The 27,882-nt window shown below is 40.0% G+C and overlaps 4 protein-coding genes across 7 annotated transcripts in view; 2 read left to right on the top strand and 2 right to left on the bottom strand.

Moving 5' to 3' along the window:
- Window positions 1–15,490, top strand: part of LOC118431865 (transportin-1-like) — a 30,877-nt gene extending 15,387 nt beyond the window's left edge. Inside the window, exons 14-26 of one of the 4 annotated variants that reach the window (XM_035843272.1) lie at window positions 317–413; window positions 706–780; window positions 2,800–2,886; window positions 3,310–3,417; window positions 4,029–4,187; window positions 4,901–4,988; window positions 5,704–5,802; window positions 6,536–6,631; window positions 7,800–7,875; window positions 9,196–9,295; window positions 9,771–9,845; window positions 10,390–10,519; window positions 11,023–15,490. In XM_035843272.1, coding sequence (XP_035699165.1) covers window positions 317–413; window positions 706–780; window positions 2,800–2,886; window positions 3,310–3,417; window positions 4,029–4,187; window positions 4,901–4,988; window positions 5,704–5,802; window positions 6,536–6,631; window positions 7,800–7,875; window positions 9,196–9,295; window positions 9,771–9,845; window positions 10,390–10,497 — 1,168 coding nt within the window. In that variant the 3' untranslated portion in view covers window positions 10,498–10,519; window positions 11,023–15,490. Of the gene's footprint in view, window positions 1–316; window positions 414–705; window positions 781–2,799; window positions 2,887–3,309; window positions 3,451–4,028; window positions 4,188–4,900; window positions 4,989–5,640; window positions 5,803–6,535; window positions 6,632–7,799; window positions 7,876–9,195; window positions 9,296–9,770; window positions 9,846–10,389; window positions 10,520–11,022 lie in introns of all 4 variants that reach the window. The other 3 variants (XM_035843269.1, XM_035843271.1, XR_004833016.1) reach the window with 3 other exon arrangements.
- A 138-nt stretch (window positions 15,491–15,628) lies between these two features.
- Window positions 15,629–18,290, bottom strand: LOC118431869 (COX assembly mitochondrial protein homolog). The gene is made up of 4 exons (XM_035843276.1): window positions 18,054–18,290; window positions 17,757–17,855; window positions 16,782–16,872; window positions 15,629–16,392 (listed from the first exon to the last, which is right to left on the bottom strand). The coding sequence occupies exons 1-4, from the start codon at window positions 18,067–18,069 to the stop codon at window positions 16,269–16,271; spliced, it is 330 nt and encodes a 109-aa protein (XP_035699169.1). The 5' UTR covers window positions 18,070–18,290; the 3' UTR covers window positions 15,629–16,268.
- Window positions 18,291–18,446: 156 nt separating this feature from the next.
- On the top strand, window positions 18,447–24,994 carry LOC118431866 (26S proteasome non-ATPase regulatory subunit 14). The gene is made up of 11 exons (XM_035843273.1): window positions 18,447–18,638; window positions 18,943–19,014; window positions 19,421–19,495; window positions 20,102–20,221; window positions 20,739–20,809; window positions 21,338–21,488; window positions 21,770–21,877; window positions 22,336–22,410; window positions 22,916–23,041; window positions 23,702–23,764; window positions 24,168–24,994. Exons 2-11 carry the CDS (start codon window positions 18,967–18,969, stop codon window positions 24,264–24,266), a joined length of 936 nt encoding a protein of 311 aa, XP_035699166.1. The 5' UTR covers window positions 18,447–18,638; window positions 18,943–18,966; the 3' UTR covers window positions 24,267–24,994.
- An 86-nt stretch (window positions 24,995–25,080) lies between these two features.
- LOC118432270 (neuronal acetylcholine receptor subunit alpha-6-like) overlaps window positions 25,081–27,882 on the bottom strand; it is a 3,025-nt gene continuing 223 nt past the window's right edge. The window contains exons 2-5 of the mRNA XM_035843806.1: window positions 27,476–27,607; window positions 26,389–26,545; window positions 25,820–25,921; window positions 25,081–25,630 (exon numbers count right to left, since the gene is read on the bottom strand). Of these exons, the coding sequence (XP_035699699.1) occupies window positions 25,161–25,630; window positions 25,820–25,921; window positions 26,389–26,545; window positions 27,476–27,607 (861 nt within the window). The 3' untranslated portion in view covers window positions 25,081–25,160. The remainder of the gene's footprint in view (window positions 25,631–25,819; window positions 25,922–26,388; window positions 26,546–27,475; window positions 27,608–27,882) is intronic.

Below are 27,882 nucleotides of genomic sequence, written 5' to 3'. Positions count from 1 at the left end.
GGCACAACAAAGAAGATTTTGTGGAGCCACATTACACTAATATCTATATTTACCTTTTACAGTATATAACAGTAAAGAGGTCATGTTAAAAGAGATAAACATACTTAAAGGTTATGAATATACAGGGGTTCTGGCTAATTTTTCATAAATATGTAGCTACGAAGAACATGTTTGAAATAAAGACAAGTTATTCTACGACTACTTAACTGCAGCCGTAAAATTTGGAAGTGTTGGTTACATAAAGTTTCTTGGTCATTACATTTTGCCAGTTTAGCTTAAGGAAGTAATCCAGGACCTATAAATTTCTTCTCTGTAGTGCGTTTGCGACGTTGGAGGAGGAGGCTTGTACAGAACTGGTTCCCTACCTGGGGTACATATTGGAGACACTGGTGTATGCCTTCAATAAGTATCAGGTAGGTTGGTGCCATCTTTGTAATATTTACATTTTGTAAAGATACAAAGTTGAAAATAGCATGTTGTGTGTACAGTCCACAATTAGCATTAAAATGAACTGCTTTTCCCTGTTGTGAACATTGAAAATTGCAGTCTTTTTTTCTCTTCTAATAAATAATTCATTATTTCAAGTGTGGTACATCACACTTTAAAGTATATTCAATGTCAGTTGATAACATGCCTAGACTGTTTTTTATCAAACCTTGTGATTTAGATGAATGTCAAGCACTTTCTCTCTTCTCTATTTTCCAGCACAAAAACCTGCTCATTCTGTACGATGCCATCGGAACCTTGGCAGACTCTGTTGGAAACCACCTGAACAAAGCGGTAGGTAGAACAAATAGTGGCCAATCAGCTTAGACTTTACCTTTTATGGTCATATTTCCTTGCACTGGATCATTAAGATTTGTCTGACTCTTTGTTGTGAATTGAATTGAATATTTTTACCGGACATTCTTTTGTCCTGTTTGGGCCTTGTTAGTCTGTGACCAGACCCTCTGGTCGACAGACTTTTAGTTTTGTCACGTTTACGCGCGTTCGCAGCTGTATCTGTATGTTCCCGTTGTCTGAATTCTATGTGGTTTGGCAGGTCCTTTGTACTGAGGTTGACGATGATGCACGTGAACTTTTTTTTGCGGCAGGTGGTTTTAGTATGGATTTTATAAAAATAACACCCCTACAATTTGTTCGTCTTGCGGTGTTTTGGTCCAGATCCTCTGTATGTGGGTCATGGTGTCATTGGAATTTGTCAAGCAGATGCGTGGTGTTACCTGATCGTCAAAGTTATTCGCGTTCGCATCTGTATTTTCATGTTCCCGTTGTCGCATACGTACGTTGTTTGGCAGGTCATCTGCACTGAGGTTGACGATGATGCACGTTGTTTGTTTTTTTTTGTTTTTGCGGCAGTTGGTTTTATTAGGGACGCAATAAAAATAACACCCCTACAAAATGTTCATCTTTCGGTGTATTAGTCCAGATCCCCTGTATATGGGTCATGCTGTAATTGAGATATTGCAAGCAGATGCGTGATGTTCTCTGGTCGTCAATGTAACGCGCGTTCGCATCTATATCTGCATGTTCCCGTTGTCGCATACGTTTGTGGTTTGGCAGGTTCTCTACACATAGTTGGACAATGATGCAAGGTGTTTTATTTTTTCGGCAGCTGTTTTTATTATGTATGTAATAATTTCAGAAATCACCCCTGCAAATTGTACGTTTCACAGTGTATTGGCCCATGTCTGCATATGGTGCCCGTTGAGGTAATTGGGTATAGTTAAGCAGATGCGCGATATGTGCAAGAATTTTACGCGCGTTTGCTTTCTACCTCTTATTCAACAAGTTTATCCGTACTACTTTATGTACCAGCATCATGGACCCCGGGATTCACCCATTAACACTGTGTCATGCTACCTTATGGCTTCACACTGGTTAAAAACTTATCGCACAGTTCATCATCAACAGCTGTGTGTTATCGTATGTGGGACATGGGAACCGACATCTAATGTTCCACTAATGACCCTGTCAATCAAATGCCTCCTGTCGCCGTTTGCAATGAAGCGTGTAAGAATTCTCGTCCCAAATGAAGTTTAGCCATATTATATTCCCGGACTTCGACTAAGAAACATCAAGGTCCTATTCCGTGCTTCATACTTATTACGTCCATAACAGAAACATGTTAATACTTGGTGCGTTTGTCAGTCTGCCTGTCGGTCGTGTAGGTGTGTCTGTGTGTGAATGTGCCTGTGTATTAGAGTAGACCATCCGGTAACTTATCGTCACCATATCTTTTTGACTTTGGCCACATGTTATCTCACAATCCATACCTGTTTAGTAAGATTCACATGACACAGAAATATTAGGCAACTTTAGATACAACGATATATCTAACACCATGAAAAGAATCATATAGGATATAAGCACAACGTCACACACCAAAGAAGACAAAACAACCAACATATACCAGACCGACGTCACAGACTATGTTACCTACGGTCACTTGTTTGATTTCAGACTGGAACAATTTTTAAACCTTTAAGGAAACCAATCAGCATAGACTTTACCTTTAACAGCAATGTGCTTAGTAATGTGCTCATATTTCCTTGCACTCAATCATTATGGTTTTCATAACTACTTCTTGTGAATGGTTTTTAATTTCATTGTAAAGTATTTTGTCCTGTTGTGTCTTTTTTGTTCTCAAACAGGAGCAATTATTAAACCTTAGTATACCGAAGAAACTTTTTGGCTACCAATTTTCTATTGACTTTAGGCAGCAGGGAGAATGCTTAACACCATTTTACACTTGCACAAACACACAAAATGTCTGACAGCATCTCTCTTCCATTGCAGGAATACATCAACATGCTCATGCCACCACTAATTGCCAAATGGAACTCATTGAGAGATGAAGACAAAGACCTTTTCCCCTTGTTGGAGGTGAGCTGTGCTATATATAAACTTCATGACTAGCTTGTAACTAGGTATTGTTGGTCTGTCACCTTCACCTGGTTAAGAACATGTTGTAATGCGTTGCAGTGCCAGTTCAAACCACTAGGTGCCACGTGTACAATGTGAAACTCGTCACAGTATGTCATCAAGTGAAATCATGGGATAATGGGACCTTTTATCTTTTTTTAATTTTTCACAATTTCAACAGCCTTTTTTGGTACAGATGTATTTTTTTTAGATGTAAAATTAGCCTGAGTATCAGCCTTGTTAGTTTAGCAGGGTTCCCAATGCTCAACCCTCACCAATAACAGGTGAGGGGTCAAAATGTAGAAAAAATGTTGGTATCACTCCAAAGTTGTAGTATATAGAGGCACTTCCTTGACCTAACCGTTATTACTTTCCCATGCGCAGTGTTTATCGTCGGTAGCCACGGCCCTACAGTCTGGGTTCCTGCCATACTCCGAGCCAGTCTACCAACGCTGTGTCAACCTGGTACAGCAAAACCTCCAGCAAAGTATGGTGGGTATTCAACCCAGCCCAGATTCGAAGATGGTAAATGAACAACATACTGTTACTTCATATCAGAGAAATCAGCAACATAGTCGTAATGCAAAACACATTTTTAAGGTAGGAACAGAAAATATTAAATGCTAGATAAAACTTAATGCCTTAGAAAAATTATATGTAAGAGTACTAACCTTTAAGGGGAAGTTTTTGAAAATGTCAAAATTCTTCATTGTTAAGAGTAAAATAACATTGAGCTAAGTGAGATAGAGTTAAAAGGGCTATCATTTGATACAGCAAGGAGAATACAAGACTTAGGCATGATGTGGTACTTTAATTTTGTATCTCCAACACACTGTCATTGCTAAGTCTTCAAAGTGCTAACTAATGAGTAAAAACTGCAGTGCTATTCATTCCCCGTGTAAGAAAAGCTGCAATATTTGTAAGCTGTCAGCCTTAAAAATTCTTGTTAAGTCTTGCAAAGTTGTTAGTGTTTGCCATAAATGGATAGTTTTATCATGGAATCTTTATATAGAAGCAATCATACAAAATCTGTTAGTTACTCAGTTCTGGACGGAGAGAAAGCGTAGGCAGTCCTGGTACCGATGTGTTGTTACTGTCCGCAGGCTTCCCTGTCCCAGCCCGACCAGTTCGAGCCGCCCGACAAGGACTTCATGATCGTGGCTCTGGACCTGCTGAGTGGGCTTGCAGAGGGGCTGAACGAGCAGATCGAACCCCTGGTCAGCAGCAGCAACATCCTGTCTCTGCTGTTCCAGTGTATGCAGGTGGGTGGGTCCTAGATATTAGAGTTGAAATCCTTCAGAGTTGGACAAGTTTTCCAAAATTCACTTGTCGGGCAAGCACATAAAAAATTTACTTGCCCAAACCAATTTTTTACTTGCCCAATCGGGCAAGTGGGGTAGGTCATGCACTTGCCTGATCAGCACTTTCATTTGCCCTGTACAATAGCGCTAGTGAACTTGCCCAACCCTGTCCTTTCAATGCCACCTCTGTTCTTGAGCCCTTGGCCTACACAGTTGTGAAAACATTACAGTAGTGTGCTAGTCCACCTTGTAGTATTGAATTACTGTCTATAGAGTTTGCAAATGTTATGGCAAACCCTGGATGTAAAACTTAAAATCCATCTAACGCTATAGGGTGTATATTGTGATGCCACCTCTTATCTAGAGCCCTTGGCCCACACAGTTGTGAGAACATTAAAGAAGTTTGCTCGTAATATTGAATTACTGTAGCATGTATAGAGTTTTGCAAATGTAGCAGCAAACCTACAGCAACAAAACTGCTCGTACTGTATTAGATCTACGTAAGCTAGAAAGTTGGAAAGACTTTGTGGTATCCTGTTTGGCCAGTTAGGGAGCAATGTTCTGTATCTTGAAAAATATTGAAGTTTCACCATAGGTCTTCCCATTTTAGTGTAACAATGAAGGAGGTTCCCTTGATTAACAGACATGTGCTGTTTCCTCTTCTCTTCATGTAGGACAAAATGCCAGAAGTTCGACAGAGTTCCTTTGCCCTACTGGGAGACCTAACAAAAGCCTGTTTTCAGCATGTCAAGCCCTGTATTGGTAAGAAAGTCAGAAGGTACAAATGCAGGGATGTCTTCACTTACAATTGTCCATCCAGTCTAATCTTGATCCAATATGCTATATGTTTTATTCGGTTGAACGACATGGTTGAAAATTAACTTGTTCATCTGTGTTGGTAGAAGTCATTATTGTTAACTAGTTTAACTGTAATTTCCAACACAGAAAATTTGGATGAGTCCAATTTTTGTGTTGGAAATTACAGCTTAATAGTTCAATAATGGTTGAAAATTGTCTGTAGGAAATTATCCTGCAACAAAAGTTGCTGGTGGACAAGCCTTCTAGACACCCCTGCACCTGAGTGACCTATTCTATCCCTCCTCCTGACCTCTCCTCTATCCAGAGCTCCTTGTTGCATGCGCTGTCGTGGTCTGTGCCACGGCTGCACGCTGCCTGTGAGAGGCGCAGACCGTGCATGCCCGGGCCGCACGTGACCGGTCTACCGACCGTTGGCTTGACCGAAGCATGCCGTAGTCCTCGTTCTGTGCATCTGTGGTGACATCTTTCAGGGTAGGACGGCTGAGCCGAGTTGACGGACTGACGCCCGAAGCCGCGGCGCGCTCCCCTCGTCGGTCAACTCGCCTCGGCTGGCCTACCCGTGGTTTGGTCTGAGCTTGTTTGTGTCTTGTTGCAGCTGATTACATGCCCATCCTTGGAGCAAACCTGAATCCAGAGTTCGTCTTGCTTCCTTTTGCAGCCGATTTCATGCCCATCCTGGGAGCAAACCTTAACCCTGAGTTCATATCTGTGTGCAATAATGCCACCTGGGCTATCGGAGAGATCTCCATACAGATGGGTGAGTACATTTCTCTCTTTTTTATTAACTCGTGAAACATAAGATTTTGTCTCATTCTTACACAGTGAGCTACTGACTTTCAGAATCAGATCTAAAACATGTGGCTTCCAATGTGATAGGATAAATCTAATGAAATGAAGTTGTAACGTGTTTATGTATAAACTATTAAGCAGGGTGCTTGACAGTGTAGGAAGTACAACTGTACAATAGGAGGTGGACTCTACCTGAAGTGTGGGGGGTGGTGGACAGGGGTCGTGCATGTAGAAATTTCTAATGCAAATGGGCTTTTCTTTTTCAAACTAAAATGTTTTGAACAAACTGGTGTAAACAAATCCATCAGATTGGTATCATTTGGTTATGATCATCTTTTGACATGTACTTTCATTTCTAAGGTAAAGAGAGACATGTAGGTATTCAACTCTCTGAGTGGTGTGGTTTTCTGTTTGATTTGTGTGTGACTCCAGAATATTATCGATCAATAATGATTTTAGACCTTTGCTGATGATCATATAATGTATCAGTATCAAGGAAAAAGGAGTAGAAATTGTTTTCAGTTTTTTAAAGTGTGTCTTATTAGTTCACTTGTGCTTCAGAATATTTACTGAAAATCATGTAATTTATCAATATCAACAAGCGTAGACCTTGTTTTTCAATTTTTTGAAGTTTGACTTATCAGTTCACATATGATTCAATATATTTACCTACCAGCCCTAACATTGTTTTCTCTGTTTAGGTGCGGACATGCAACCGTATGTTGCGTTAGTTTTGAACCAATTAGTTGATATTATCAACCGTCCAGGCACACCCAAGACCTTGCTAGAAAACACAGGTAAGGTGGTATGCTTCTCTCTATGTTCTTTATTAACCCAAAGGGGACAGGTAGTGCTATCAACAATGGAAACATGAACTTGAAAATATGACATATATTGGCAAACTCTCATGTAAATTTTTTTTGTAATAGTCTTCATAGTTTTTTCTATCCAACTGTTTTGTTTCTTCAAATGATTGTTTCCAGCTATGCTACATGTATATGTGAATAGACAAAATAGAATTGTATTCTTGTACCACTGTATGATATATGCACTGTATGTATATTTTGTATAATCTTTGTTACTTTAAAAAAAAGCATCTAGAACTTTCTGTGCACTTTTGATTGTGACAGTTTACAGCTTATGCAAAGTGCATTGAAATCTCTGGCAAAGATATTAGATGAAAAAGTTGCACATACATAGACAGTCCCTTGTTCTTAGTCATGTCACAGTACTCAGTCTTGATCTTAGTTATTGTGTTGTAGTTTAATGTAGGAATGTTTAGAGTGCATATAAGATGCACAGTTCTTGTTGTATGTGTATAATTATTATGTTGTTACTGGTACTTGGTGCAAGTGGCATGTACAGTTTTGGTTGAACCAAAAAAAAGCCTGAAAGGGTGATTTTTAGCCCTTGTTTGCAGAGAAGAAAACTTGATAAAACTGTAAACGAAACAATTTTTAATACTATCCAAGAAAAGTTTGTAGTCTTAAGATTTTGTTAGTGGGGTAAAAAGAGCTTATGATACAATAACAATGACTATTATTTTGATATTCATACTTCATACTACTTTTTTCACTTTTGGGCCTAATGGTACATGTCAATATGGAAAAGAAACTAAATGGCAAACTCTGAAGAGTGAAGAGATGGGAAGTACAAAATGTTTTCTAGAACATTGTTTGCTACTATCAAATCTTGCACCATTTACAAATGTATTAGAAGGCAAACATTGTAGCTGTGTATTTATTAAGATAGGTACTGTAATTTTCCAATCCTATGCTGTCTGTGCTCAGATCTCTAACCCTGAGCAAATGAATGCATACCTATTAAACAGTAAGACTGTAGTTATACTGTGATTTTAAGGCATTTATGATGATGTTTGAGTTCCTTATTTATGTTGATTTTTCTCTCTTGATTTCTCCCATGATTTGCACATTGTGGCCGTGGTTTGATGTGTTACCATACTAGCCATAACAATTGGCCGTCTTGGTTACGTATGTCCGCAAGAAGTGGCCCCTATGTTACAGCAGTTTATAAGACCGTGGTGTGTATATGTTTCCTTATCATTTCTCGATCATTTCACACTCACACACACTGTCAGGGTTCGTGGGCCTCCTTCAATTCTAGAGAAATACTTTGGAATTCACACTCTCTAGTGAAAATTAAAAAAGTAAGCATTCTCTAGAAAAGCTTTACTTTGCGCCCAACTATTATGTGTTTCGCTGTTGCACTGTTCCATTCAGTGCACGTTGTAAGACTCGTGCTGTGGAATAATTTGCATACCCGTGACTCAAAATCATCCTAATTTGCATATGAGGTTATGGCTGTATAAAAAATTGCATTATGAATATGATACCATCATGTTCTCGGAATCTCCATACATGTTACTGCATCCATGTGTTGTACGCTGTGGATAAAATATTCTTAAGTTTTTATCTAAGACAAAATCACGTATGGCAAAAATGGTCCAAAATTATGCTTTTGTTTGGTTCCAAGGGGGTTTTTAAAAACTTTCTGTGAAAATTTGAAATCAACTCATGTCTCTGCAGGTTTGCGAACCCTGATGCACTTTGATCTTTATACAAGTCGACACTATTTTCATCTATCTGCAGTTGTGTAACTAGTTCTCTTTACTAACATGTTTTGCATGTTGCTTGCCTCTGTCAAAGCTGATATCCTATTTCCTATTGCATGTGAAACCTGTGTGAAGTGTGTACTTCACAAACATGGTGGTGCATGACTCCACTTTGACATAAATTACAATGGTCTTTTCATCTTATTATACTGCCTCTGTGCTTTACATAACTTGAATGACATGTTTTGGGAACCTTCGTAATGTTGGCTGTGTCATTCTATACTAACAAAGGGGAACATACGAACAAACATGAAACCAAAACAGCCACTAGTACAATTATGTCATTCAGAGAAAGTTATAGATGGAAAAGAGTTACTCAGTTATATTGCTGTGTGTCTGTATTTTGTTTTTTGTTTTTATTTGTTGTACCAAAATGACCAGCCTTACGAAAAGGGAAGGTAGGAGTGGTAGAATTATAACAAATCCAATTTTCTTGGGTGAAACCTATAGAAAGTTTTTCCTTTAATTTTTGTCTTTCATCAGTGATTTTAAAGATGATAGTGAGTTCTACACTCCACAAAACAAAACAGCCTTCATACGTTCTTTCTATTGTGAGAAGCAAGAAGGCATAGAGGCAGTGCCAACATTGTGCTCTTGTTAAATACGTAACTGTTCGTTGCTTTACTTATTACTGTAGTTAACTTTGAAACGTCTAACTTGTGTTGTGTTGTTGATGCATGGTTGTGATATTTGAGAGTGTTAGCCCTGTTTAATTGGTTGACCTTGTAGGTGCACGTCACTGCGAAACATTCGGGACAACGAGGAGAAGGACTCAGCATTCCGTGGAATCTGTAGCATGATCCATGTCAACCCTGGTGGGGTGGTGCAGGTCAGGACCGTTCTGTTGATTTTTCTTGCCACTTACTGATTTTCAAAGAGACGTTGCCTGGAAAGTAATGACTGCAATGATTTGAAATTTTAAGGATAAGCTTTCATACTACGAAGTTGTGCCTTGAAATTTAGTAGTTTGTGCGTACTGTCTCTGGATGAGGCTGAGAACTTATTGATCACCCCTCGTACTCTTTCATGTTCATAGTGTGATGAGTTTGTAGGTCAGCTCACTGCAAAAAAAAGCATAAACATAAAATGATGAATTCACTACAAATATGAAGTTTTGCAAGACCCTTAGAATTAGAAACTCAAATTTGTTGTCAAGTCATTGCTGTAGCAGTTCTCAAAGTAAATGAATACACAATGATAGTGTCTGCTACTCTACATTGCATGAGCTTTCCCACTTTGTATCATTCCAACTGTTGTTTATTCCAATTAAGTGGCAACTTCTCACCTATTGAATTTTCTTCCAGGATTTCATTTTCTTCTGTGATGCAGTTGCCTCCTGGGTGAATCCTAAAGAAGACCTAAAAGAGATGTTCTTCCGGGTAGGTGAAAATAAGAAACATGTCCTTTAAGAAACATGTCCTTTCTGGTGTGATTTTCAATGAGGCCTGTTGTATTTGTCATTTGTCAAATGTTCTGTGCATCTGTTGCTCCCTAGCTGCAAGTTATATGTATCTATTCAGACCAGGTTATGTTTACATTTATCTTGTAGTCAATGCAAACGATTCTTGATTTAGCCCTAAACAGCGACAAAAATAGTTTAATGCCATGGTTCCAATTAAACGCGCCAAGTCTTCCCAAATCAGGATAGGACCTTAAATGGTTGGAAAAGAGCCGCACCTCAAGCATTTACAGAACATACCACACTCAAAAAGAGTCCTCCCCGGTATGAATAGATCAATGGAGTCTGTCTCGATATGCAGCCTGTACTCTTCAGTACAAACATCAGTGTTAATTATGTGTAACAAACATATAATATAAGGCCATTTACCGGGTTACCCGTTTTGCAATACAAACAAAGAAACCCTTGTGTTCAAGTGTTTAACATTGACGTTGTTCCTAACATTCCGTGGCTCTGTCAAACAGATCCTGCAAGGGTTCAAGACCCAGGTTGGTGAAGAGAACTGGCGACGCTTCTCAGACCAGTTTCCCCTGCCCCTGAAGGAGAGGCTGTCCACCCAGTACGGAGTATAGGAGTCATGAGCAGCTGAGCAAGGTCTGGTTTATGTGTTCCTCTAAGGCTTAGGTCCCATTTCCAAAACGGCCCGGCCGGGATGTTTGCGGAAATGAAAAATAAAAGTGTTAACCAAGGAAAGTTTACAAATCATGTTCATGACTTTTTTTCTACGTTCTATGACATTGTGTTATGTTGCCTTTCATATAATATTTTTCGTTTCCGAAAGCTACCCGACTGGGCCCCGGGTTGGGAATTGGGACCTAGGCCTAAGCAGGGTTCTTACTAGGATTTTTTCACACCATGAGGGGCATCTTAGCATGACCACACACAAATATTACAAGGTGCTTCAGGGTATCCTACCCAGAATATTTTGAAATTCATAACCCTATAAACACCTTTTTCTGAATTTTGAATGCTACCTCCCTGTTAAATTTTGTGAAATGTAAATTTTGTGGCATAACGGCAAGTTATGCAAGTCACACAAACGCAGATAATCTCTGTGCTAATAGTTTTCTTCTCTTTTTTTCTCGCTGTTGTTTCAGGTACAGAAGGAAGACTGCAGTCTTAAGTGTGAGGAAGGAGAGCAGGCTTACGATGTGGCTATGAACCCTGAACCCTGACCCACATCTATACAACTTAAAACATGCCATACAAGTCAGATCCCACCCACCAATGGGGGGTTGGCAGGATGGTGTGAAAGAACACTTACCAGAAACGTGTAGTAGCAAGGGTGATATCCAGAACACGGGAGGAAAGGTGGACCCGGATCCATTGCAGGAGTTGCTTTGTAACAAAAGAGCAGTGGCTCTTAAACTGAAGTTGGGGAACATGTGTACTTTGAGATGGTAAAGACTAAGCATAGAAGAGTTTGGGCCAGACAGTGTACATGTACATCATTTCTATATTTTATACCCAACATCCTGTGAAATGGTCAACAACGACAAGTGACCAAGTAAACCATCAGCTGTGAGCAAGTTTACCAGTCAGTACTTAATCAATCCTTTTCATCCTACCTACTATGCCAAAGTTGTAGAGCACTCAGTTTCCAAACTAACAATTCAGTAGAACGATGTCTGCTTTGAGTGTACTTGTAACATTGCTCTTAAGGCCCAGACTATTCCATGCAAATACTGTGACTGATCCTTTTAAGTACACATATTCCTCATGTACCATTGATACTTTCGAGTTGCATAAACTGAGTGAGAGGTATGTGTAGGCTGGATGGCTGAAAGAGGTATCCATTGAGGTTGAATCTTATTTGTATGGCAGACATCTCTATTGAAGGATGCAGATTTTTTGACACGACATGTGCATTTAACTGCACCCTCGTATCTTTCTAATCTTAGAATTAGCATTACATCTTCTTCTGGTCCAGAATAACATGATAATTCACAAATGAAAAGTATTTTTATGATTACAGTATTGGTAGCAAACGTTCTATCCTAAGCTAAAAGTAAAGTAAAGTGAAGTATTGTATGTCCATTCTTGAAGTAAGTTAAACTTTATAAGTGAACAGTAAGATATTTCTCCTTAAGTAATATTCTAGCAGTACTTCTAGCAGCTTTCATCTCAACTGAAATGCCACAGAGGCATTTTAAATGTAGTTAAGCCATTAAGATATTTGGAAAAGCTAGGAGGAAAATATAGCAGGTCCAAATCAAAATTAGTCTTCAGGCTTATTGGTTGACCTCGTTTACTAGCTTTTCGTTTGATACCAGTAGAAGAAGTGTAGGATAAATACTTTTCGTTTGTGTAAGATTTTGGACCAGAAGTTGATGCTCTGTTCATATCTAAAAGAATTCCAGCTTACCTGGACATTCGGTATGGATTCTCTACTCTAAACAAGTGGTGTCCATAGGCTTATGATAAATGAGTATATGGTATTGCACAACTTTATGCTGAAGTACTTTTAACTGGATATGCAGGATAGACTTAATATTGTGTATTAGAATAAGGTACCTCTGTGCATGGATGAGTATGTACGTTGATACCCCCAGTACAGTGGAAAGTATTACAGTACCAGCCAAGGCATAACTTGGCCCTTAACTTCGTGTGTTGGTATAGCTAATACTACTACTACTACAGCATGCACAGTAAAACCAGTGACTTTGTAAGTGGATAGCTTAAGCATGGACAACCTGTATGTCCAGTGGTACGTTAAGCTAAGACATAGTTTTGGGAAGTAAGATAAGAACTAGTGGGAGGTTGTGCCATTATGGCAAGGTAAGGGTAAGTCAGTGTTATGCTGAGATGGTAAGGTAAGCTACACTTAAGTCTGTTAAGTTGGGTACTATCAGGGTTGGGAGGTAAGACCTGGGGGGACTCCGTGTAATGGTGGTCCTTAATCACAGTGCTTTGGCGTTCATTCATTCATTGAATCATTCATTCACTCATTTCCAAGCCTCATTGGAAGCATCTCCCATTTGTTTGAGTCGTACGCTTCAACTCTCTTGCGTTTTTCTTCCTCCTATTTCGTGTCCCGCGGACGTTGTCTGCCTGCCTCCGTGTAAACTTGTTTGTTAGTTTTGTTGCATTTCGCTGGTGTAGCCAGGGGCGCGTCACCTCTCCAACTGTCCCTCCGACAGACCTGTACTGTTGTAAGTGTGTCCTATGCCACGGTGATCCCACCTTTTCTATTATGTGGCCCCTTCCTTGTTGAAATCCTGGCTATACCGGTGTGTTTGTGTCCATGGAGGTTCCCATTGAAACCTCCATGGTGGTGTAATTTGTGTGCAATGTGACATGTTGCACACAAAAGTTAGATGTCTGACCACTGAACGTGTAGAATAACATTGGTGCTATCAGCAATGTCGTCTCACTATCACGTATGTTCACCTCTTGAGGTTCCCAAATATGGAATTCTCCCTCGGTGTTTAAAAAAAGGAACAGAACTGTCCAAGGAGGCAACAGTGCTTTTAGTAGGCCTCTTTTACTAACTCTATCTCTGTTTTCAAAGATGTTTTGTGGCAAATGTTGCAATCTTAACATTAGGAAATGGATCCAGATTAGCAACAACTAACAAATGCTTTTCACTGACCACTCTAACAGGCAAGTCTTGGGCAAAAGTGCATAGCGATGACATCCGGTGCAAAGGATATGTAGTTGTTGTAGGGTGTATTGTCTTGCCACTAATTTCTGTCATTCCCAGATGCAATGAGAAGTTGATTTATGAAGGTCAAAGGTTTTTTTCTGACACATTCTTCTTGCATGGCAGTGTACTTCAAACCAACGTGTGTTAATGTGCAATCAATCATACAGTATGGTTAGGTGTGTACTTAATTATTACAGGAGCCAGCCTCTGCTTGCTACCTCGTTGGTCCCATTTTCAAATTTTCCGAGCCGGCATGCTAGCAGGTGTAGGCTAGACGTCGTTAGTGTGTAGCCATTGTCAGCATGAATCTGCTGCAGGACCTATAGTTTCTGATAGGTGACCAGAAATGTTATAGCTCGGGATGCTAAAAATGCATGTGGAAATACTTAGTAACAGACCACTGGAGTGGAACGACTGTCTGTACCATGACATTTTAGTGGTGTTAAACTGTCCTATGTGTCTCCCACAGTTAGTCTTGTTTTTTTTTCTAGCATGAAGATTGTTTTTATTTCATTGACAGTCAGCCAGACTCTAACATTCCTTTCCTTCAGAGAATTGAATTGGGCCTCGTAGCAAGAACTGGTCACTAGCATGTGTTAATAGCCCTGCTGTTTGGCGTTATCAATCACAAGAGTTCTAATACTTTTTACATGTAGAAGGACTTATTTATGATTTTTAGCAACATTCAAAAGGGAACATTTCTCAATATAGCAACTTTGTCCCACGGGAACTTTTAATTTTGGGAAGGCCAGTACTACCGGTAACACAGACTAACACTTTGCACTAATCCACAGCAGTACTTTTAGCTCTGGTTTGTTTTGAATCCAGTGCATGTGATGCATGGAAACAGAAAAAGAGCCTCAGCAGTTCCATGATGGTAGAGTCTTCTAAAGTAGCAGCTATTGTTAAACCCAGCATGAAGGGAGAGGGGTTTCCCTACACCCGGTCCACTGGGGAGTATTATACCTTGTGTACTGTTTGATTTGGCAAAGTGTAGCATCATAGCCATGTTGGAAATGAAACTGACACTTAGCTGCAAAATGTGACAAACTGACACCATGCATGCCAAACCAGTGGGCTGGGGATCTTGTAAACCCAGGAAGATTTCTGTGCAAATAGGCAGGAAGTATGTTTTTGGAGTTCTGGAGTGTGAAATTTATGGTTTTGTAGCAGTCCCTGCAGCAGTTTCATGTGACGTGGGACATAGCAATCATGGCCCATGGAATCCACTTCAGTCTTCCACATGAGTGTGCGAGTGTGTGTCTGAGTGTATGTGCATGCGTGTGTCAATGTGTGTGTGCATGAGTTGCTTTGTGACTGACTACGGGACCAAGTTTTGTGTGATTGGCCAGTCTTGAGCATGTCGTCGCAGTGGGCTTGCTAGCATGTTCAACAAGCAATAATAAGGTCTGATGCTTGTCTGAAGACAATGAAGTCCGACATGATGGAAACATGATGCAGTTGTTGAATGTTGGACATATGAAAGCCCCTCTGCTGTACTTGTGATCAAGATTAACGAAAGGGGATTCCTGCCGAATGCTGCAGGGGATCGCCTCTATTTTTGTATGTTGGTTGTTGCAGCGTGTTGCAACCGTATAAACTCAGCTGGTCTGCAAGTTTTGTATAAATTTTGTTCTCCTTCCAAAAAAGTTCTTTTTTTCTCTCACCTCTTTCCCCTCCCTCTTTCTATTCTCTTCCCAGATGCTTGAGTATTTTTGTCAAGTTGTCCACATTTGTATGAAACCTGGGGCCACCAAAGTTTTAGAAGTAAGATTAATATATAATAAGATATAAGAAGTTGATTATTGTGATAAGGTATTTTGTAACGGTAAAGTTGTAAAATAGAGTATGAATAGTATGTTTATGTACAATGTACATTAAAATAGGATGTTAAAAGTAAGAAATAAACCATTTTAGAGTAATTTTGTTACTGTGTCATCCTTGATCTACTCTCTAATTTTATTCTTTATTCACATATCAATATACACACAAAACAATGGTAGCCTGAATGACATTGATATTCATGACAACAATCAATACATGCATTAGTCTTTGCTACTCTCTAAAGCCTTTATTATATAATACACATGAAAGGTACAATTTGTAATACCAAATAGCACCTACATATGTATGTTAGAGCTGTACAAGTCAGGAAAAAAAAGCAAGAACTGAACACTACCTAAATGTAGGCAGACCATGTCTTTAATTCAAGGCAGTACATTTGGACGATGTATTGTTACAATGGACATGTTCAATGCAACACTGTTGATAATTGCTACATGAACATCACTCGTGGATAACAGATTTACTGGAAAGCAACTCTACACTTGAATCACAGATATACCGGTAGCTGGGTATTACCAACAAGAATTCATTTCGAATAGATTTCAGGGCTATTAGCATTGTAGAACACAAATTCATGTCTTTAGACTACTAACTTTTGGAAAAAAAACTGTCTTAACATAATAATACACTTTGAATAGAAATGTTCATTTCAGAAACAGGTGTTTCTATGTATAACAACTTAAACACAAAAAGTACTTGTATTGACCAACAAAAGGTTGCCAACTACAGATTTCCACTGGATGAAAAAAAAATCATTAGAAACTTGCATTTGTACCTTCCTAAACCATAAACATTAGTCCATCAGGTTTCTAGAGCATGCTTGAATGTACTGCTGGTATCCCATATACTGTACTACATAGTTGTGGGCAGTTTGGATGATGTTTTGCTGGACTTGCGGATGCCCGTCTCCTGGAACTCCCTCTTCTGCTGCAGGTACTCCTGCTTGCACATGTCATAGAACTCTGGGTCCTTGTAACTATGGACAAGTGGGGAGGGAAAGTCATTGCATCGTCAAAATGATGAATGATTTATTTCACCATTCAAAACTTGAATACCATATGCAAGCAGGACTCAAACTGCCATCATGTGATTTCCCAACTATGGCACAGTTGTGAAAACTGCTCTTGCAAGAGCACAGACTTTCAAATATGCACGACTTTGACAAAAGCAAAATGAAGGTCATGTAATCGTAACAAAAATCAACATTCTGACTGGGGCCAACTCATGCATGTTTTTGCCTCATTGTGCTCTCATGAGAGCAGATTTTGCAATGGCGTCAGTGTTTTCAGAGAGCCTATGAAGAAAGATCTTTGACAGTACATAAACAAATCTAATACACTATTGTTATAAGCAAAGATGACCTACTATTTGGTGAGGCAGGCCCTGAGCTGACTGTTCTGTGTCCTGCACTTCAGCACCATGCCCAGCCCACTGTCCTTACAACAGTCTGTAAACTCTGCACACAACACATCAGGGTTATGTTTCAACAGTAATTATCATATACATGTAGGTACTCAGATGAGATATCCGGTTTGGTTTAGCGTCCGCTGTTCTCTGTCTTGCAAGGTTTGGAGTCTGTTGGAAACAGTATGAGTGGAAAGACTAATTGTTGGCACAATCTAGCCTGTGTTTACACAAGCTCTCGCTGGCTGGAGTTAATGATCCCTTCCTAGGGCGGCGGCAATCATAGGGCCGGCCGCAAGGGGCGCGATTTTAGTCAGGCTAGGCACAATCAATCCATGGTCAAACCAAAGACGTTTTATCAGATATAACGTCCTTGATATATATGATGGCTTCACTGTTGGACATGCAAGTCAGCATACTCTTTGCCAAAAAAACTTTGCATGAGAGGCAGACTTGGGGCAGTTTATTATTACAGGTTACCTTCTTTAATACATTGCATTGGGTGGGATAATTTCAATGATGCAAAGCTGCAACCCACATTACAATGTTTAAAAAACTCTTTGAAGCCCAGTATATCATCTGATATACAATCTGTGTATCAAGTACTCATCAAAGTTGCATTTGTTTCACACTGAACTGCCTTGAAGGGCAACTCAACCAGTTTTTACAGTAGGTGCAACCTACGAAAAGTTAGACTGTCAGGTTTTGTACTTGCATTATACAATGTATTTCATGTCACAAATGAAACTGCCCTAACAAATTAGTGTCAACTCATATGTATGTGAAGGCCCCTGATTGTTAACATTTAGCAGGTGCCAAAAGCGCCTGGTTTAGATTAAACTGTTAAACTGTTCACCTTTGACAATAATGGTTACCCACAGTTGTTGTTGTCGCATGCGTATTCGTATGTGCGAAAGGGCTTATAGTTATACGTACCTTTGACCTCCTGGTGACATCTTTCCTTCGCCTTTGCTCTCATCATCTTCGGAATCAGCACATCAGTCTCCACATGTCTCAGTGGGGGCTCAACCACCTCTACAGAAATGGTAATAAAAACAATTGTACTGCGTCATAAAATCATTAGCAATTTACACGCATGATAAACTGATACACAATTTTCCCTTTACAATTGTTACAGTTATCAATGACAAGAGTTAGACGATGTGATTCAGCTACATCATTAACCAATGAGGTTTATAAAAAAATCACCTCCTTGCTTTGAGTTTGATTTACCTGTTTCACTGGGCATGTTGTTGCTGTTTTCGTTCTCTTTCTTTGCCTCAAGCACGCAGACTTCGAAGTTCAAGTTCAGCAAAAATGTTTTTGTCGTCGTGAAGACGACCGTTATCTTCTCTAGACCTCAGCGAGATGAGAACATTGACTATAAAGCAAGACGAAGACAGATTCCACGATGTTGTGTAAATCGCACTTTTTTCTGACCTCATTTGACCCCCAAATCAACGAAACGCAAATGATCTTTCAAAATGTACAAATAACTTGAGTAAGTTTTATCATACTAGCACTCTGTTAGTCATATTTTGTTGTGTCTTTTATAGCAAGAAAAAAACTTAAAGGAGAAAAGTGTAATCTGGGATTTGTGTATTTCTTTTTTCCTTGTTTTACATTTGGAGGCCTTTACATGCCCTCTGACATGTCCCAGAGTGCAACGGGGCAAGTGTGGGAAACGGAGAAAGGAAAATTAGAAGTTGAAATTTTCCTAAAGCGTTGTTAAAAACAGTCAACAAACAGATCGCCAGCTTCAACTGGCATCGATCGGTGGATCTAAGGCTCCTTTACACCAGTAACAACATTTTGAAGGTTTGTACGCTCTTTTGTTCGAATTTATAGTACTGAAGTTAGGATCGTGGGGAGGGGGGCGATCGGAGATGATGACTTGCACCTAGGATTTTGTTGTCATTCGACGGACAATTCACGTTCTGATATGGCATTAATTGGAAATGAATGAAATTAGCATAGTTACTATGTACCTGCGCCTTGATATGAATCGTGTCGCATCGTTTTGAACCTTTTTAAGTAGGTTGTTAACTTAGAAATTGTCTTAACTATAAGACGAACAAAGCACTTTCTTAAGGAAAATGATGTTGTTTTCGTTTCCTCTCAGTTCTGATAAACGTTACGTCTGGAAATGGATCGTCTTTTGCGTCTTGGTGGAGCCATTCCTGGAATGGGCGGGGTGAGTACGGGCTAGCCTGGCCTGGATCGAGAGGCCATCTTCTTTCATACTTTTTAAAATTAACTGCACTTAAGTTTTACACATGTTTAAATACATCTGTGAATGAACTATTAATTTCCTATATGCATGAGGGTATTTGAAACAAATTGAATAACAAAACTATATTTTCAATAGCTTGCCAAGTACATAGTACATGTACAGAGAACAATTGTTAAGTTTTGCCCTAGCTTTTTTTGTGTGTTTGATAACCGGGCTATGCAGTGCTGGGTCAAAGTAAAATAGAATTTAAAAAAACTTCTTCCCACCAAACTTAAACCAAAACGAAAGAATAATCATATCAATACGAAACTCATACTGACTTGAATAAATGCACAAGTTTAAATGTAAACATTTCTACACACCCCAGGGCACCCCTCCAAGTGATGCACCGGCCGTGGACACAGCAGAACAGGTGTACATCTCATCACTGGCCCTGCTCAAGGTTGGACTCTCCATCAGTTAATACAGATTGTGCTTTATCTGAAGTATCATCACTGATAGAATGTAATATTTAAGGGAGTTCAACTAGCCCCTGGTTTCAAATATTATGTTATAATTTAGATCTACACATACCTTTCAGACTCAAAGTTAGTGACCCTAAAAGGTCAATTCAGTGCATTTATTAAAACTCAATATATCATATCAGCTATACTAGCATACAGCCACTTTCAAACTGAATTCAAGAGACCATATTCATCATCTTCAATACTGCCATGTCCTCACTACAATGGATTATTGGCAGCTACACAATAATTATATATTTTAGTAAGTGCAAACAAAGGGTAGTAATGGTAAAGGATGTGAATATGTACATATTCTTGTATGTAGGTCTCAAAGACAACATTGTCATTTCAACCTTTAGTCCCATTAAAATCTAGTGCCTGCACATGTTGAAAGGATTCTTGGTTGATGTCTCCTACTACAGATGCTGAAGCCTGTACAGTTTACAAAGACAACACTGTAACTTCTACTTCTACAGTTTTACTCTCATTAAGATTTACGGACCGTACATGTTATAAGGCATCTTGGTTGTTGTCTCTGACTACAGATGCTGAAGCATGGCCGTGCAGGAGTACCCATGGAGGTGATGGGTCTGATGCTGGGTGAGTTCGTGGACGACTACACGGTCCGCGTCATCGATGTCTTCGCCATGCCACAGTCTGGAACGGTCAGCTGGTTTTCTTTATTGTTACAGTATACACAAATACAAAATGTTGACCTCTTCATTGAATGCATACTGTTTGTCATCACCTCCATAAACATGGGGGTATTACAGTACTTTGCTGAGCAAGTATGTGTGAACATGTATGTCTGGTGCTCTATCTCCAGGATGTTTTGAGCAATTAAGATGATATTTGGTTCAAAATCAGTTACAGTAGAAGCCAGTTAATTGCACAACGGATAAACGCACACTTCTGTTAATTGCACAAAATCACCAAATCCCATGGTGGTGCGGTCCAGCTTAATAACTTTGCTTTGTAGCACCACTCGGATAATTGCACGAAATGCACTGGCAAATGGGGTGTGCAATTAAGCGGCTTCTACTGTATATGAAATGTATCATGTATATTTTTATGTGGTTTATGTAGCAAAATTCTTGTAATAAGGATGCAATTTGATATGTCTGATGCCCACAATGTCTTTACTGAATAAAAGCCATTGACCATTGATACATCTGTGTATAGGGAGTGAGTGTGGAGGCTGTAGACCCAGTGTTCCAGGCTAAGATGTTGGACATGTTGAAGCAGACAGGCAGGTGAGTGTAGACATGCATACAACATGTACATGTTGGAAAGATGTGGAAAGGGTGAAACCTCTGCATTGTTCATTTTTATTAGCCTCTACCAGAAGAGTAAGCCCGACCAAAAAGTACAAACTGTCCTTTTTGGCTGGCTAACTCCTCTAGTGTGTCATCAGTCTATTTGTCTTATTTGTACTATTTTTCTAGTGACATGTGGTGCCTGTTATCGGCTTCATTTTCATCTGCTTATTTTCTCTTGTCTATTATACTTATAGATACAGTCACACCTGTTCAAATGACCACTCTTCTGAGAAGAACCACCTGTCCAATGCAACTATATTTTGATGGTCCCTTAAATAATTTTTTTTGTTGATAATTATAGTGACTACCTGTGCAGATGACCAGAAGTTAGCAGTCCCCACAGTGGTCTGACTCTTAGGCAGTTTTGCAATATATTCTTTACTCCATGGTATCTGCTGTAGGTTTAGCCTACCATTTTATATACTTGATAACACCGTGTTTGCCTGTCTGTCATTCCCCCAGGCCTGAGATGGTTGTCGGGTGGTACCACTCCCATCCTGGGTTTGGCTGCTGGTTGTCGGGCGTCGACATCAACACCCAGCAGAGTTTTGAGGCGCTGTCTGAGAGAGCTGTTGCAGTGGTGGTGGATCCCATCCAGAGTGTCAAAGGAAAGGTGGGCTATTGCATTTTTTTTGTTTGTTTTTTTGGTAAACATTTTAGTTTTTTGGTATCAGATTCTCTCAGTTTGGGATCGTACATGATACAGATGCTTGAAGCTAAACGGAGATGTAGTCTAAGTACTTTCTTTAACCTGCCACACTCAGGACCAATAGCTTATCATCAAAATGCTTGCTGCAGAGATGGAAACTTTTGGTCAGGCTTAGCACACTGAAACTTGGATTAAGAAAGGAGTAGAAAGTTGCGAGGAATAGAAATTTTGTTTTTCTCTCCCAGGTTGTAATTGATGCCTTCCGACTGATCAACCCCAACATGATGGTGCTGGGACAGGAGCCTCGGCAAACCACCTCCAACCTGGGACATCTCCAGAAACCTTCCATACAGGTCAGGATCTAAGAGGGAAGGAGACTAGCACTGTTATACTATCTGATACTTAGGGAAAGAATAGCCTGACTGTCCATGGAGTTGATGTGTTGCCTCTCAGTTACAAAACTGTGATGACATTTGTGTTAAATGGTAACAATTAACGGTTGGCATTTTAAACGTATACCAATGTTTACACATTAAAAGGGGAACCAGAAAAGTACTTCCAAGAACTAAAAAAAAATAGATTATATGGAGTGCACAAATAATATGCCAATTTGTTAAACTGTAATGTCCTGCACAAGAAATGGGACTTTCCCAAGTTTGGCATATCTTATCACTGGGATGTCTAACCTTTGTTGGCGTAAATTGAATATAGTAGTAGACACATGTACAGTGAATGTTTCATTTGGCATGCTAGGTTGATTGCCATTAATACATGTACATTGTGTACAATTCTTCTCTCTCGTGTGTTGTAGGCCCTCATCCATGGATTGAACAGACACTACTATTCCATCTCTATCAACTACCGCAAAAACGAGCTGGAGCAAAAGGTAGGTTTACCAAATCATCAACAGCTTTGTATGTATCTTATGTAGTGAGACACAGCAAGTACACTTTGTACATGTAATTTTACTTTTATTGCTCCACCCAGGTGTAAAATGGGTAGCTAGCTTCAGTTGGGGATTTAAAAGGTAGTGGGAGGAGAGGGTTGGGCTCTGCCTTCCGATACTGAAAACTAGACGTGGAAAGTGGATAACAACCCACTGCCCCTTGGTATCAAAAAGGCTATGGGACTACCTTTACCTTTGGCTTTTACTTAGTATATGTTTGTTTTATTTTGCTCTCCTCTTTGCCTGTGCAGTTTTGAGAAACAACCATTGACCATGATTTATTTAAGCACAACTGCAAAAGTAAGAAGCTAACTTTGCTGCACCCTTGGATTGTCAGTACATTTACATGTACATAGTCAATACAGTATTGAAACATACTAAATATAGTAAATATACTGTCTTAGCAAAAGTTTTTCTGGCATAATGGGATCTGTGCTTGTTCTAGATGTTGCTGAACTTACACAAGAAGTCTTGGATGGAGGGTCTGACACTCCAGGATTACTCTGAACACTGCAGTCTGAATGAGAAGACTGTTCAGGAGATGCTGGAACTGGCCAAGAACTACAACAAGGTCAGGAGTCAGCACACACTCGTTCATGTACCCACTCATTTCCTCACTCATTCTCTCTACAACAAGGTCAGGAGTCAGCCCACATTCGTTCATGTACCCTCTCATTTGCTCACTCATTCTCATAGAAATTACTGTAAATGCATTTAAGTTTGCGGGGATTTAATTTTGCGGTATCAGGGAAAAGGCCTTTTTGCGGTGGTTTTAAGTTCACGGTAGGACCATGCACTGTAGTCTCTTACTGCCATGGAAAAATATTCGCGGTGGTTTTAAGCGGTAAAGCGGCCATCACTAAAACCACAAACATTAAACCACCACGAAAGTTTCTGCATTTACAGTATCTCACTTACTCCCAATTCTCAATTAATGGTTTAATCATTCACCCACTCACTAAGTCAAAATCCTGGCATACACACACACACACACACACACACTCACTCCTGCATTCACTCACTGTTACACTCAGCTACTCACTCACTCTCTCATGCAGTCACATACACATGCACTCACTCACTAACACAACCACCCACCCATCCACTCACTCATGATAATTGTATGCTGTGATTGCAACACATAGAACTTCAAGTTGATAAGCTTTCTGATTATTTCAATACTGATACCCTTAATGTGCCCCAGTCTGACTGTATACTGAACTGTTTGTAGGCTGTAGAAGAAGAGGACAAGATGACTCCAGAACAGCTTGCTATCAAGAATGTAGGCAGACTGGTGAGTGCAGTTGTTTTTGTTGGATGTGAACAGTTTAAGCCACATGGAGTAAACTCTCCACATGTTAATACATGATAATTACAGATTCTACTGGAAATATTGTAAACAGGCAGAAATTTTGCTCCTTTGGGCTCATTTCAAGCAATCTGAAATGATACATTGTACGTGCTGAGGTGCAATTTTCATTTCTCACTTACATGAGGCATACTGCAACAAACCAGATTGATTGGGGAGCTAAATCTGCAGCAGCAGCACAGAATTGATCAAGTTTACTGATCTGATTGATTGACCAGCTTAAGGGGGTTAAATTGGGAAGACAATTGTCAGCAGGACAAGGGTTAAATTTGTTAAAGATTTTTCTGTCAATGAAAGTCTAATTTTGTTTGCTTTTCTTTGTTTTCAGGACCCCAAGCGCCATTTGGAGGAGCACGTTGATGTGCTGATGACATCAAATATTGTACAGTGTTTAGGAGCCATGTTAGACACAGTCATTTTCAAATAGTTCTCTCCTAGCTTTAGTTTTCATACAGGGAGATGGTCAGGGCCCATCTTACAGGGTTTGTGGCAGCTACATGTCCCTGTGCCCCTTTACATTCGTATTGTTTTTGGTCTGGAATAAAAAATTGGAATATATAGCCCCAAAAGGAGGCCATATGTTCTACTACAATGTACTATTCTAAGGTCTACTGTCAAAAAAAAGGTTAGTACGAGCCAGGGAAAATCTCGAAATTCAAAATTTATATCAAACCTTGTTATGGGGGATAATTGCTTCCACTCTATTATACGATTATGCCTATTTACTGGTGGCCACTTGAGTAATGGTTGACAACTTTTAATAACTGGTTATAACTTTATACAACTGGCTACACATTCAAGACCGGTAAAGTCATTTCAGACTGTTCATATGTACCCATGAAGTAAGACCTTATTAACATTGGACCATGTATATTCTATACACTATTCAGTAAAGGACATCGATCGCAACATTGCACACAGTTGTATGCTTACAACCTCTCTTCAGCCATCCATAAATAGGCTCATATTGTTACATGTACCTTGTAAGTGCACCTGGTCATCTTATACTTTTACTATCTTGCTTAGACTAAATCATACTTGACACCAATTACATGTACATGTATACTTAATCAGATAAACTTCTACAATGTATGAGAGTTGCTTCAGGATGATAGCCACTTGTGAGAAATAAAGTGATTCTTTCTACAGACTTAATTTAAGTTGCCGTCTGTTCGCTCTTGTCCATCCCGCTACATGTATTGCTATCAAAATTACATGATCGTTGTACATGTACAACGCAAAAAGGTATTTGATCTACAAGCTTTCTTTTCATGGATAAGCATTTGCCTGGATTCTAATGTCTGGCGAAAGATACAATGGTCTAACAGGTTTCAGGCTCCATGGCTAAGAAGTACAAACCCTGAGCGGCGGACAGAGTAGCAACGATGATCATAAAAATACGATCCAAGACCAGAGCTGCCATCTTACATTCCTCGAGCTCGTCCTCTGCATTGTGCTTCTCCTTCAGGTATTGAGTGAACCCACGACAAAACATCGCGATGTCTTTAACCAGATGGTCAGTAGTGACCTCACACACGCTGTTACTACGACTCTTCAGAGACTCTAGTTTCCTGAAAGTGTCGTAAACGGGGTCTGAGAAGGACACTGAGAGTTTCTTGCGCGGCTTGCTGACCCCCATGCCGAGCCGTGGGGAGACCTTGTCGAGCAGGACACGGCGGATCCGAGGGGACAGCAGACGAGACGGAAGGGTACAGTAGGACAGGCGAGTGACCAGCACGGTGGCCAGAATGGTGAAGCTGACCAGGCCTGTGGTCATGGCGAAGAACCGCGCTGCAAGAGAAAAAAAATCCATGAATTGAATTCACCAATTTCTCAGTGATTTGTCGCTAATTAACATTGTCTCAAGATGTAACAAAATGAAATTCTACTGGGATTTTTACCTTCTCAGAGGAACGAGCCAGTAAAAATCCCGACTACTAAATCTCTGTGACTCAACCTCTGCTTGGAGAATATACGTACACAGTAAAGGTGTAGTGGTGGAGGTGTGCGGCAGCTGTTGGGCCACAACTTCCTGGAACAGGATGAGTGACAGCAGGATGGTGATGGTGAAACCCAGCCGCTCTGAAATACATTTGTATGTCGCATAAGGGATGGCGATTAATGGATGCTTGTACTGCTGAAGTAATATGAATTTGTACAAATGTGAATAAAAAGATAAGGTATGGTAAGCTAAGGATAAAGCTAAGGGCACAACCCACTGTATGTGCCAAAACGTTGGCAATCTTTTGGGATCTGTAAGTGGTAAGTACCTCATCCGTACGAACTCGTACGGAATTCGGCGTGTGTACGGACAAATTGCATGTACGGCGGGTTGTGCCCTTAGCTTAAGTAAAGGTAAGATAGGGCATGCATGATATAGTATGGTAAGGTGTTGTGCAGTGAAGTATGGTAAGGTAAGGTATTAAGCTTTGCTCACTCGGAAGTCTTTTCAGTGGTTAGACAGGTATTACCGGCCAGGCATTGTGCCACTTAAAAGACATCGGAGTTTATCACTAACCCTTAATTCAACTACCAGTGAAACCAGTTACCTCCACAGTCCGTCGGAATGTAGAACGCAGCGATGTTGAGGGCCATGAGGATAGCCCATGGCTGGATCATGTTGAACTTGTAGTAGTCGCAGCGGCGCTTCAGGTGGATCAGAACCTTCACCAGGGAATAGCTAACGTTTCCACTGTAGGTCCGTACCTGTGATGATGTTGGTTGAAGTAATGTTAACATCAACACAGGGTGATTTTTTACTACTAGAGTACCCTTTAACTTTCAAGTTCATCTGTGTTGGTAGAAGTCATTCTGAGTAAACTCAAGAGCTCACACATAGTTTTCAGAAGTATTGAGACATCGCTCAGTTTTCAATTATGATGAGAAATGGTAATGAACTTCATTGCATCAAATGTATCAATTTAGCCATTTCAAATTGGTATGAAAAGCAAAGGAAGGCCTTGGAAATAAGATTATGAAGGAAACTGCCCCTGTCATAATGGGGACAGCCTTTCCCTGGCGTAATGCAAGGGCAATAACATGCTAACGTCATTCCCAGAGGAGATAGCGAAAGTGCCATGTAGCGAATCAATGAATTGTAACTTCATTAACTACTTACTTCAATGCATCACTTATAGCATCCCTAGGCAGTCTCGGTGTAAGTTCAGATGTGGACATGATTACATTATATACTGAATATCCAGATAAAGCATTTTTTTCAAAATGATAAGTTAATCTTAAACTGAAACACAAGGAAACTGAGAAGGGCGTTGGCACAGCAGGGTGAAGCCAATCATGGCAGAAATCATTTACTGTGAATGCATTTAAGTTCGCGGGGATTTAATTTCGCGGTAGCGGGAAAAGGGACTTTTCATGGTGATTTTATTTTCGCGGAAATACCATAGACTGCAGTCTAATACCATAATAGAAAAATGTTCGCGGTGGATTTAAGTTCGCGGTGAAGTGGTCACCGCGAAAACCGCGACCATTAATTCACCGCAAACATTTCTGCATTTACAGTACTTCCTTTGAAGATTGCGTACACTTTCCTGCCGCTGAGGTATGGATGTAGGTGGACTCCAGTTTTAAATATTTAGGTGATGAAATACAACTGCATGAAAAACACAAGTAGCCTACCTCTCTGTGGATCTCACTCTTTGCCAACATGAACTGCTCGTTTTCCTGGTACTCCGACGTGTCGACTTTGCCCGGTGTGATGTTGATGCGGCTGGTAGGATGGACCCAGGAGCCGAAATGCAGCTCACAGGTCTGTTCATGGGAAATCAAGATGATAAACAGAAAAAAAGGGTAAAACTTGCGTCCAAGTTAGGGTAATCTCGCAAGCTCACTCCGAGTGTAAGTCTAGACCCGCCTGCCAAACACGTCCACCAACCAACTTAAACATAGTATGTAAAATCAAAATGAAAACTATAATTCAAACAAGCTTTGACGAGGGATGGACAAATGATCATGATTAAACAGTTTTTTTAAGGTATGGTTTTAGAATCATGTTTAAAACGGGTATATTATGATAAATACAGCAT

The sequence above is a fragment of the Branchiostoma floridae genome, chromosome 15 (genome assembly GCF_000003815.2).
Source record: "Branchiostoma floridae strain S238N-H82 chromosome 15, Bfl_VNyyK, whole genome shotgun sequence".
NCBI lineage: Eukaryota > Metazoa > Chordata > Leptocardii > Amphioxiformes > Branchiostomatidae > Branchiostoma > Branchiostoma floridae.
This window is presented reverse-complemented; position numbering and strand designations above follow the sequence as displayed.